Source organism: Alligator sinensis, unplaced genomic scaffold, assembly GCF_000455745.1.
Source record: "Alligator sinensis unplaced genomic scaffold, ASM45574v1 scaffold34_1, whole genome shotgun sequence".
In the NCBI taxonomy this organism is placed as follows: Eukaryota; Metazoa; Chordata; order Crocodylia; family Alligatoridae; genus Alligator; species Alligator sinensis.
In genome coordinates this window covers 545,627-559,059 of record NW_005842151.1, presented here as the reverse complement: position 1 = coordinate 559,059, position 13,433 = coordinate 545,627, and the positions used below count along the sequence as shown (strand labels likewise).

Genomic DNA, 13,433 nt, shown 5'->3' with positions numbered 1-13,433 from the left:
AAATATTTTACTTGACCATAGATTATGTCATTTATTGACAAAGACCTATATATTCAGTTAAGATTGGTGTTCTAACACCAATAATTATTGATATCACTTCAGTCCTGATAACATTAAATCTGCATATCTGTGACATCTAGAGTAGGTTAAATTAACTAAACTAAATTAAGTAAATTAAACTAAAGTAACCAGACAACTAAAGTAGGTTAAATTCTACCCAATTTGCCATCAGCAGCCTCTGCAATCAGAACGAAGTAAGAATTACTACCAAAGTAATGTTAACAATGTTTATGTTTGTTTTACAGGTTGATGACCAAATGAAGTTGCTTCAGAATTGCTGGAGTGAACTCTTAATACTAGATCACATTTATCGGCAAGTGGTACATGGGAAAGAAGGCTCTATCCTTCTGGTTACCGGGCAACAAGTGAGTGTGCAGACTCAAAGGAGTATTGATGTGGGGTTTTTTTATTAATCATTTTCAAAATAGCAGGGGTTTAACTAGGTCAGAAGCACTCATATGCTCTGAAAGAGAGAGATTGGCTACAAATAATGTAGATAAAATGACTTGTGCGCTCTGTTTCTAGTCTGATGATTATAGTTAAACTTATAAAAGCAGATATAATCATAAGCACTTTGCTTTTCCAATATACTTGTATACTACTATGATTGAAAGATAGTAGATGAGAAGTGAGTGTGCAGAACTTATATTTCCTTAGGGTTAAAATGGTTTCTGACAAAAATACCCTATGCTTTAGGTCTAAGCAATTGCAGTTTATTTTCCCTTGAGAACTGTGGTTTAGTCAAAATAATCACCAGCCAATTCAGAAACATTGGTATCCTGCAGGTATTACCTCAAACCTTTCTTGTGCCTTATAGATATGTGTGGGTGTGTAAAAGAGAACAGGAAAGAGGGAATAAAGAGGAATGCACACAAATCCATGAGATAGAAATTAAACACTGACCCGGAAGCAAGTATTGTGTACTGTAATATTGCTGAATAACCTCCAAATGGTAGTGTGTCACCAGGCATCAGAAGTCCAGGTTGTCTGAAATGTAAGAGTAAATATGTGGCCAATTTATGAAATTAAGGAAACTATGAAAAAATCCAAATAAAATAGGGAGCTTTGTATCATGTATAGTTTCCAAAAGCACAATGGACTTGACAACGAAAATGAGAACCTCATTCCTGGAAGACTTATTCAAACCTTAATGGAAAAAAATGCACAGTATCAATGAGAGATAGACTGGGTCTGTACATTTTATTCCTGATTCAAAGTGAAAACAAATGATGGTCCACTGGCATTTAAGGAGCTGCAAACAAAACTGCCTAGATTTATATGCACATGGGAAACAGCTCCTTTTTCTAACTACAGAGATACATCATGTTTGTCTGTATGCTGTATGGAATTTGCTTAGAGCCTTAGTCATAATTTTAAGAATGCAGCTATTTCCCTATGCACAGAAGAACTGTTCTAAGTATCAGAAAGTCAGAAGGACAATCGTTTAGGTTTGTGAACAGAAGATTTATCCGAAGAGGAACGCATGGTTTAGAGGTTTGGGAGTATGACTGAGCTCACACAAATCTCCAGATTCTAACTCTGGCTGTGAAACTGCCTCCTCCTGAAGTCTTAGGCAAATCACTTACCCTAATGAGCCAAAACTGTGCTCCCAGTAGCCCAGCTGAAGCGAAGTTAGTGGTTTTATATTGTTATTAGTGAAAGGACTCATTACTGCTTTATGACCAGCACCCTCAAATGGCTGTTAATGTTTAATAGCATATCTGATTCAGATGCTGTGCATTTCTATTTGTTAATTAAAATCTATGTGAGGTGTAGTGGAGAGTAGGCCATGAGTGCAATGTACAGTGGCTCACTCAAAGGAAAAGACATTAAATACTGTGTTTTCTTTTGTTCTTGCTATGTGGGCTTCTCTATTCTATGAACATATTAAGTTCAAAGAAGAGTGTTTCCCTGTTTGCCAAATAGGGATGATTATACTGACTTGTCTAACATACAGGGGATGTTGAGATGATTAATGTTTATCAAGCCCTTTCTGAACAAAAAATGCTAAGCATTACTGTGGGCATACTAACAGTCTTCTCTTCCTGGGGATTGTAGTAAAATACTGCCAAATTTGTTTTCTAATTAACTTAAGGCCAGCTTTTGAAAAATTATTTAGGCAACTAATTATTGTTTATCATCAACATGTATGCATTGATTTCTGTAGGAGGTAGGCACCTAAAAAACTTCAAAATCTGTCCCTCAGTCCCTCACAGTGCATCCATTTTGCACTATAATAATTTCTTACTAGCCACTTTTATCCTTTACTTGAAAAAATAGATGTGCATGTGCTCAAAGACAAAGCAGAGCATTCCATCACTGAAAGACAATAACGGGCAGAAGGCTATATATTAAAAGCACAGCTTACAAATCATCAGCTGTGTTTGGAAATTTTATATTTCCAGGCAGAATTATAGTCTCAAACTAAATCAAAATATGACTAAATTGGACTGATTGCATCCATTTTTGCCCCAGCACTGTCAAGCTGGTCTAATATGTCCTCCTTTCAGACCCAATTTCATGTATGCCTCTGCTAGTATTATTCATTCTGAAGTTGGTTAAAGCTCTCAAAGAGTCCTCTGCAAAGAGTTTTGCCTCATCCATTGTGCACTCTTCCTCGAATGTAACATGTTCAGAGAATAGAGAATCCCACACACCAATAACAGAAAGAAAACACAAAATTGAATGGCTTCCCTATGGATGGGGCATTGGTCACTGCACTGATTGCATTGCACTATTGGCCTAATCTCCACTGCCATCTCATATGGATTTTCATTTGCAAATAGAGACACACAGGGTGTGTCTACATGAAACGTTCACTGCACTTGACTAATTAGCTCTTCCGTAAACATACTGGCATCTACACATGCAGGACAAGTAGGCTGGAGTAAACTAATGAACTCTACGGCAAGATAGTTATTTTGCTTGCTCTGCAGCAAAGCACATGTAGATACTGATGTGGTTGGCTGGAGCACAAGAATGCTTCCGTTTGAGGGCTGTCTGCCAGCTAGCCCCATACTGGAGCACCGTTGTGCCCCAGGCAGCCCCTCCACAGCACATTGAGCCCGCAGGGAGCAGCCCTAGGCTGGCAGGCTGACCCCCTGGGTCCCTTGGCGGTAAGGCTTCTCTGACCTGGTTCAACATGCTGTGGTCCTAGGTGCACATTCAAATGGCACACCTGGGAGCAATAAACTCCAAAGCAAAAAACTTTGGAGTTTCTTGCTTCACATTAATTGCTTGTGTAGATGCACCCACAGCAGCGGAATCAAATATGCTATTAAAGTCAACAGCCATTTGAAGGTGCAGGTCATAAGGTAGTAACAGGTGTGAAACTCCCCCCCCCCCCCCCCGGTGCAGCATAATTGGTGGGTTCTAGTCATGCATTCACATCTGACTTGAATCACTAGGAACATGGAATCAAATTCAATTCTGATGGAACTAGTCGCAACTCCACTGGCTATGCCTGCTTCCATCAGGGGTGAATTTGGCTACTCTCTCAAACACAGGCGACTGGTAGGGGGAACACAGGGCGGGGCACATGCCCCCCTTGAGATTGGCCCCCAACTTGGCACTGCTCAGGATGGCAAACCACAGCTCCGCAGAGCCAGGCTCTGGAGAGGCCATGCAGGGCCCGCAGCAGCCACGGTTTGGGCCCACCCCCCTGCCCAGGGGGTGGAGGTAGCTTTACCTGTGTTCTGGCCAGTGGTCCACAGTTTGCCAGGCCAATGGCTTCCAGTCTGTAGTTTCTGGTCTGTAATTGTGCCCCCCCAGACTCAGGAGGCACCAGTCACCCCTGCTCTAGAGCATCAGCCTTGTAATCTTGAAATAATTATGGAAATACCAAAACTACTACAGTATATGAATAATTTGCCATTTGTGATTTGAGAGCCTTTAATTTAAAACACCATCTGTTTAATTGAAACTCAGGAGTAAAAGTTACTCATTAAAGGAATTGTTTTACAGAGAAGCTGATGGATTAACTTAAGCATCGGGTTTAAAATATCCAGACTTGCTAGAATCAAAAGTTTGAATCCAGGCAAGAATAATGTAGCCTATTGTCCTTCTAAAACAGAAAAATTGAAACCATGGCTAACTTCAGGGAAAAGATTGACTGAGGGACCAGAAGTTGAGAGACTGCTTGTCTACATTGACACTAAAGATCCTGCAATGCTTGTAAGGAACCCAGTGTCCAGCTGGGGGAACTATATCAGTCAGCCCACAGGGCTCCTGAAGGGGACAGAAAAATCAGGGACAGGGTGAATGGTGGTGTAGCCCACTGCAATGGTGGTGTATGAAGCCCTGTTGTGAATATATGCTAGTGGCAGAAGGGTAAGCAATAAGTGCTTTAATCCTTACTCTTTGGAACGTATAGCAGTTATGTTGCTACCTCTTACCTTGCCACTGGAGATGGATCTGGGTCTGGGTCTGAATTTGGTCCATGAGGACCCCTGCAGTCTGGATCCAACCTGAGAGCCAAAGGAGTTTGACATCCCAATTATAGATCAAAATACTTTCACCTCTGCTATCATGCAGCATGCTTTGAACTTACTGTTTGCTTCCCCAGTACACTCTATGGGCATGTGTAGACGAAGCAGGGGGCCCTAAACTGAAGTGGTGGGTTTTAAAAAACACCGCTTCAATTTAGGGCTGATTAAACCCCCATGTCGTGCACAAACCCCACTGACTTACCTGCCTCTCCAGCAGGGAGGGGAGGGTGAGCTGCTGGCGGGGGGGAGGGGGCCCGGGGCGGGGGGGGGGGGGGGTGCTGGTGCTTCCCTCCATAGCAGCTGCAGTCCCCCACAGGGAGCACCTGCCCACAGGCACCCAGCTCGAGCAGGCCCGGGAGGCACCGCAGATATGGAGGGAAGCATGGACCCCCGCACAGCTCAGGCAGGCAGGCAGGCTCCAGGGGAGGAAAAAAAATATCAGGCTCACCACTTTTCTTGGGCAGAGCCTGCCTTCCCGGGCTGCTGCCAGGCTGCCTGCAGGGCTTCCTACAGAGCTGTGGAGCTGCATGGAGCCTGGTGCTTCACTCCACGGCTATAGGGAGTTTTAGTTTGCTGCGCCCCAAGTCATTTAAGGCTCATTATGCCACCGAATTTCCTACAGCAGCTGGAATTAATGTACAATACACCACCAAGGCATGCAAACACCAACACCATTAAAGCAGTGCAAAAGCATTTAGCCCACTTTAAAATGTCGTGCACGCCTCTTGTTTCATCTACGCATGCCCTATGGTAACCCTCTGCCACTGTAAAACTGAAATATGAAGCCTACATCACAGGATCTTTATTTTATGTTTGGAAAACCCTTTGCATTTTATGATAGAAAAGAGCTATTGAAGTTATTTATTTATTTATTAACAACCTTGCTGTTATTGATATTACTACAAACAAGATTACAGCGAAACCTTCCAGAGCAGGGTTTGTTTCTGGATGTCACACATTTTAAATTCAAGCCTGGTCTTTGATAATCCAAGTCCTATATTATTTTGTAGAAATTAAGGGCTCAATTACAAGGTGACGAATCTGATGGAACCCATGGCCTTCCTCCTTGAATCCCTGCTCAAGAACTAGTCATACTCATAGCCCATTGTTCTCTCCTGCAAAGGTCAGGGGAGAAATAGAGTGAACAAGAATTATAACAGCACCCAATTCCATGCAGCAAGCCAAAATGGCCCAGGAGCAGGAAGCAACCTCTGTAACTCCCAGCAGTACTGAATCAAATACAGTAACTCTAGGTGTTCCCATTAGGTTGCCATACTTCATGGAGCTGTGCCTCTCTTCAGCCATTATTTAGCCCCTGAGGAGAAAAAGTGCAATGAGCAACAAAGAAGTAAGCACTGGGCCTTACACATAAATACTTTATTTTGTTTTATTTTCATTTATTTGGCTGGAATTTCAAAAATGAAGCTCTTTTGTGCACTTATTTGCAGAAAGCAGTTTTTCAAATCATTACAACTCTTCATCAGTTCTTCAGAAATTAGTTCCTCCCTGTGCTACACATTTCATTTTCTGCACTGTGACGCCCCTCAGCAATAGTAATTACCATTTCAAAAGGAAATAAAGTAGCACACGTACATTTTACAACTCTCCAAATTTCATAGTAGAAAACAACCAAAGAATGATTTGCTTTGGAATAGTTAATTGGAAATCATAACCAAATTGGTTCTGAATGTCATATTTCACAAGCTAACCATGTGGTATATGATGGCAACAGTTCCTCCTAGTTAGAGAAACTTTAATTCTCCAAGATTAAAAGCAGCACTTTGCTGTATTTTCTACACTAACAGTATGCTGCCATCTTTCCTGTATCCAGGACTCAAAAAGACTGGTACATTACAGATTGGTGCAGAATACCATTGTTCTTGCATTTTGCTGCAGTAGTCAACACATACCACTTGACATATAGTCCAGGCTGCCCATATGTGAGTCATTCATTTTGCTCTTATCCGCATTTGGTTCATTCTTGCTGCAAAATTCTCTCTACTTAGTATGGCCAAAGCAATGCAGATAAAATAACCAGCCCAAATTTTTACCTAAAGCTCAGGGTTATTTGAGGTTATATTCTCACCCTATTGACTGTCAATAATTGTTTGAAACACACCACATGGTTGCATGTTTCTAACTAAGTTTGTAATGCAGAAGGTAGATACAGAGATGGGCTATAATTGAAAACCCAAATCTATAAATGTCCACAAGTTTTGGAACAAATTTAAATCTGAATTTCAATGTAGATTTGAATTCTGTGGTTTAATCTTACCTCTAGATGGAAGACTTTGCAGATCCTTTTCAATTCTCCTGTGTTCTTCAGTGTTGTTGTTTTTGAATTTGCAGCTTTGTTTTCTTTTCTTTATGCTGCTACCATGGTATCTCTGCTATATATCTGAAATATATTACTCTTTACCTTATGTTAAGGATTCCCATCTGCACTTGCAGTGCAGTTTCTCAATTAATACATTTCATGTGCTTAAGGCAGAACTTTTGAACTAACACCATATGTCCCATTACTGTGCAATATGGATGTGTGATTTTGCTTTGGAGCAGTCCACATTATCAACAAAAAATTAGGCCTGAATGAGAACTAAGTGATACATAGACCTTATTTTGGCCATCTAAAAGGGATGAATGTCACCACTACTTTATTAGAGAAATAGAATTTGCAGCCAATATTCTATGATGGAATCTAACACAATAGCTATTGTCTAGGGCTGTCCGAAGCTTTGGTCCCTGATTTGATTCAGCAGAGATTCAGCCTAATTCGGTGGCCGAATCTCCAAATCCAAATAAAATCAGAGGACCTTTTAATCTCTTCGAATCGAATCAGAACCCTCTGAAACAATTCGGAGAGATTCAGAAAGATTCAGTGATTTGGACATAGACACAGCTGTAAATGTTCTTTATACATACCTCTAGGTAGCAGGTGGCTTGTAAACGTTGTGATGGTGGGGCACATGGAGTGTCCCACAGGAGTGCGGGGGCTCCCCAGCACGCTCGACAGCAAACCTGGAAGTGGACCATAAGCACTTCTGGTCCACTTCTGGGTCCACCAGAGAACATGTGGGGGCCTCCCCCCGCACGCCCTCTTGGCTCAGTGCCTGGTGCCTCCCCCCACAGCCAATTGTTGAGCTGAGGAGGTGTGGGGGGCCCTCCAAAGCACTTCCAGGTTCGCCACTGAGCACGCGCCCTCCCCCCCCGCACTCCTGTGGGACACTCCATTTGCTCCAGCATTGCAGTGTTCACGAGCCATGCCTGGTACCTTGAACTATTTAGGAAAAACATTTAAAGCTGTGTCTATGGCCGAATCGCTGATTCTCCAAATCAGCATTGAATCTTCAGATTCAGATTTGGCCGAATCAAATCGGGAACACTGATCTGAATCAATAAATTGAATCAGGGCAGGGGGCTGGACTCGATGATCTTCCGAGGTCCCTTCCATCCCTAATGTCTATGAAATCACTGTCCCCAATTCAGGCCAAATCCAAATCTGAATCGAATAGGGCCCATTTCACACATTTCGCCCTTACTCTTGTCATAATTTATATGTAAAGCAGGCAATAGTAATGATAATTAGGTTTTGCATAAGTTTGTATTGTCATTGACCAACATACTCCAAAAATACTTGCAAACAACAAAATGATATTTCTCCTTTGCTTTCTTATTAACTTTATGACAAGAACATATTGCAGTCAATGCAGGTTATGATGCATGAGTATATTTTAAAATGGCAATAGCATAGAGAACATTTGGTATTAACTGGTATAAAGGATCCAGTTCCTTTTGTCTTATCCTTACCAGGCAAAAAGATGAGAGGATTTGGCTCAAGCTGAATACAAACAATGCTAAGCACCCATTGCTTTATTGTTCAGTTTGGAGGTATCTTGTGTTCATGCTTGCACCTTTCTAACGTAATCTAGCAATGTTGGACAAACAAGAAGGGGGCAAAACAGAATATTAACCTACGCATTCAAACCAAGATTAGGTTTGATTTTAATAATCTTTTGTCTGTTATGATGAGATAGTGTTTGCTCCTTCTAGCTGCACCAAATCTTCTCAGTGAAACTTGAAGCTACACAAAATACACTAGACTGCAGGCTTAACATGTTCCCAGTACTGTACAGGTTTGTTGAAATATTCATTAAGGTCCTGAACTTTTTAAGCAATTCTGGACGCAGGTTAGAACAAACTTCACTCAATTAGTGATGACTTTACAGATTTATACATTTCAGTACATGACCAACTTAGCATGAAGATATCAAGTTTAAACATAAAACTCAGAACATAAGGATGCAGGTCATCAGAGAAAAGATAGCCCCTTCCATGAATTCCTGTGCAAACACAGTGCTAACCCTAAGGCACATTTAGACATCAGCTTGCTGAACCTAGTCCTCGCTTGAAAATAAAGTGAAGCTGGAGTGACTCATGCAGGGCGCAAAAGCCTGGGCACTGTATATGGAGACACTGAGCTGCCCACATACCAGTGTCCCCCTCTCGGCCTTCCTGGTTTAATCCAAAGGAAAGGCAGGTGCCAGTATGTTTGGAACCAGCTTGGTTTCAGGAGCTGCAGGAGCAAAGATCATCTATTTGCCCATCTATCTGGGTTTCACTCCTAGACTGGCTGCCAACCAGAGTTAAAGAGCCTGGTCTATCCTATCATGGAGCAGATTTCAGTTCCACAACTTTTTGGCAGGATTTCCTTCACCAGGGGTAAAACTAGTAGCACCTCAAAGGTGCTAATGGACAAGCAGTTTGGTATCTTCATGATAAGGTTGCCACAAGGATGATGCCAGTAGAGGTCACATATCAGGTTCCAAGATCTTAGATAAGCAAATGGTAGGAATATCTCAGAGGCAGTATCCTCTGCTGCTGAATGGAGAGAAAATTGCATCACACACTAGAAAATCCTTGGGCTCACTGAAATAGTTCTACTAATAAGATCCAGAGAATGATACACCTCGCCTGCCCCCCTCTACCACTCCATTGTGGATGGAGATTTATAACAATATAAGAAAAAGGGTAGTGACAGGGAAAATATTGAATCCTTGGAGTTAAAAGGATGGCCCCCTCCCTACACACTACTAGTGGAAAAATAGTTTTTTAGCATTGCCATAGTGAGTTAGCATCTTGTCTAACTATTCAGAAAAGATTCTGTCACAGACCTAAACTTGACTGAAGTTTGTGGCTGTTCTAACTCAGGATTTTGATTCCTGGCTATCTCCAATTAAATCATAGATTATACTCCAAGAGGGGCATTCATGCTCTTCCTACACTGATTTAAAAAAGGTCTCAAAATGGAGTCTGATGGTATAAAATGGTCTAAGGCAAGTTAAGGATAAAGTGGCCACTTTAACTATCATTTGTGCTGATATTGTGTGTTAGTCAGAACTTGTAGGTTACCTTAACATATTTATAGTATTATTAATTTGAGGAACTACTACTATAGAAATTATATATTAATAATTAAAACTACCGTCTATACAGCATCTTGAGATTACTTTCCAATAATAGGTTCTATAATGTAAAATCAAATCAGTTATCACAGTAAACAGTATAGCCCAGTACAGGAAACTGCAATTCATTCCTATCTTAATGTACTACTGATCTTTAAACATAAGTTAGACAAAGTAAATACTGCACTTTGAAGTGTTATCAGTTTTACTATTTGCATAGTATAGCTAATTAGGAAACAATAACATCGTCCTAGGGGAAACGCACACTGGCAACTTAATTCATTATCTTTTATTATTGTGTATCATGTTAAAATGACAGACATCTTATACTGTTTAAGTCATCACAATTTTAATTAATATAACTAAAACAGACTTAACTATACCTGCTCTCTTTGCCCATGCTGAGCCCATCTCAATTTAGAAACAACAAAAGTAGCTTTTAAAGTACTTTTCTATATTTGCTTAGCAATGTAATAGAAACATTAATACAAGTTATATATGGGAAGACTGAAATGAGTTAGAAATAGTACAAAAAAGTTCAAAGTCCATAAAAGTTCAACAGAACATAGAAAGTCTCATACTTGAGCAAACAATAACTTGTGAAAGAAGAAATTATTATTCTTTCTGCTTACCACATGGTATTGCTTGCTTCAGAGAAAGGAATTTCTTGCCCATTTCACCCAAAATACAAATAGGAGTCTAATTTACCACATGGGCTATGAATTAAATGTCAGTAACTTGAAACAGAATTGCTTCAGCCAATCAGTGTGTTCATTCACTGCATGTTTATTGACATAGAACTGGACCTTTATTTCTCAGTTATGCAGTTCCTGGGACTGAAGAGAATGTAATTCAGTGGTACAGTCAGTACTTGATAAACAAGAGCCTTAGTCATTGTTAAAGGACAGAAAAATGATTATGCAAATCAATGAACTATGATTGGTTCCTCCACCACAACCATTCATCCTCAGCAAACATGACCACTTCTCAACTTAAACTTCCCACACCTTTCTATGTACACACTCCCCACTGCACCTTTTGTGTCCTCCCACATGTTAAATACAATTTAACCTTAAAAATGAATTATGTTTAGGGTCGAGAAATGATGGACCTTTACACTGTAGGTTTTGTATGCCTTTACACTGTGGGTTTTGTAACTGGGTATATAGAAAGAGCTACACTGCAGTGGCATCCTTTGGGTTGACTCACCCAGTTAACTCAGTAGTACTCATCTCCTGCCTTAAAAGGCAGGAGAGTGCCTCAGAGTTCGAATAGTTCAGGATAGAGTTCTGTGTTTTAAACAAGGTTTGCCCTTAGTTCTTCCAAACTTTCCTTGATGTCAATGTGAACTTAATGTGAGCAAGGACTTCACGGTTTGGCTGCATCTTTATTGATTGCCAGCAATTACTTGATATCTGACTTTTTATATGTGTTTTTGCTACTTGTCAGATACTAGCCAAGTATTCACAGTCTTCATAAGCAGTCAACACACTCTTTAGTCAGGGTACATGAAAATGCCATCCTTAACTATCTACATATGGATTTAGGAGCTTAACTTTAAGAACCTAGTTTTGAAAAGTTTGATCATCAAGCCATCTTTTACTGTACTAAAATCTATTGTATAATAGAAAGTCATCAGTCTTGAGGCAAAAATCCTCACTTGGTTTTGTCAGGGTTTGGGCTTAATTAACCAAAATTAATAGTACAGTAATTAATTAATGGCCTATTAAGTTGTGCTCTTCAGTATGAAATTACAGCTTATCTGCATTTCTGGTTACATATTATTTATCCTTTTAATCCCATGTTATGACGTGGAAGGTAAAGGTGCCATTACAGCACTGGTATTAAATTGGGGGCTAGGGTGGCACAGGCACTAAGGCACCCAATTGACAACCCAGAAGTCGCAAGTTTGAGGACATAGCAGAAGCACTCAAGGCGTGGCCCTGTCAGATTCCAATGAATCTGTGAATTTTACTAAATACCTTGTCACAAGGACATGAAAAAGGAAGGTATTACATTCTGTGAGCTAGTATCAGCACATGGATAAAGCAGGCAGAACAACATCACACTGCTTAATGCAAACACTTTCTCAGAATAGACATTAACTGAGGCTTTTTCATGCACAGTTGACTTTATATAAACTGATTGACACCTTTGGGGGTCGTCTTTCCACCGACTCATAATTTTGCTCACTCTTGAAAAAGGCTTCTGTACACCCAGTATTCTCTAGTTAAAGCTGAAAATTCAACTCATCATATTTACACAATAAAAAAATCCATTCTGCCTTGTTTTTAATTGCAAATACTACTCAAGGGACCAATTCTCCTGCTTAGGAGGCAGCCCTGTGCCTTCTACTAGAGAACCAACTGCAGTCAATTATGGTAATGAAATGTCAATAAATATAAAAATTTAATACAGTCTGTTCTTGGTGAGTGGCAGATGAGGACTTGCCTCCCAGACAAATTTGCTGTTGCTGCAAATATTAAATGCACCTGAAAGAGGAGCAGGTTGCCTGAGAGCTCTCCAGTAGAGGGATGGTGGGAGATACAGACACCTATTGGGTTTTCCCATTATGGCATAATCGCTGCAGCAAGGCCAGTGATGTTTTTGACATCCATCCAAACATCTTAACTTATTATTATGAGGTGAAGATCAGATTTTCCTCACAAAGCATTTAAAATTGGTACCTCATTGAGGGACATATTTCCCTAACAAAGCAGCTCAGTTATAAAAAAGGAATTAAGTTACAAATGCGATGATTTAGCTGTGAACTGTTTCACAGAAGAAAGTAGTTGATATGTCATTATTTCTAAATGATTCATCTGATAGATGTCATTTGACTATGTTATCATCACAATGCCTTACAATTCATATTAATGGCTAAAGAAAAAGTAGTTTATGAGGGCAAGCTTAGCTTGGAGGCTGAGATCATGGGACTCCTGAGATCTAAATCCTATTTCTGTCACCGTCTCATTTTATGGCATCAAACAAGACATTTAAATTCAGTGCCTCAGTTTCTTTAGGTGTAAAATACAAAACAGTAATACATCTCAGAAGACACACATATTCCATAGAGTGCAATGGCCTTAAGCATGAAGTGAAGAGCTTCACTGAATCACAACAGTAGTATTTCTTGACATCCATCCAAACATCTTAATTTTTCATGCACAGTTGACTTCATTTAATCAATGTAATGCATATTCAAAGTTTTGGTTATGGTAAATAACATATAAACACAAAGCATTATAAAGGAGAAGGATATATAACCATGTGTGTAATAAAGGTTCCTTTTAACCCTTTTTAACTCTTTTATTTTTCCATATGAAATCAGGCAGGTTCTCAGTCTTGTAATTATTCTTTTTTAATTTTGAGCCAAACAACAGTTTTTTAAGAAAGTTGTATCATTCACTTCTGTGTGCTCTGA

The 13,433-nt window shown here is 40.1% G+C and overlaps 1 protein-coding gene across 2 annotated transcripts in view; it reads left to right on the top strand.

Annotated features, from left to right (window-relative positions):
• The window catches only part of NR5A2 (nuclear receptor subfamily 5 group A member 2), a 114,826-nt gene that overhangs the window by 56,456 nt on the left and 44,937 nt on the right, over positions 1-13,433 (top strand). For both annotated transcript variants that reach the window (XM_025206337.1, XM_025206338.1), the window contains exon 4: positions 306-425. In XM_025206337.1, coding sequence (XP_025062122.1) covers positions 306-425 — 120 coding nt within the window. The remainder of the gene's footprint in view (positions 1-305; positions 426-13,433) is intronic.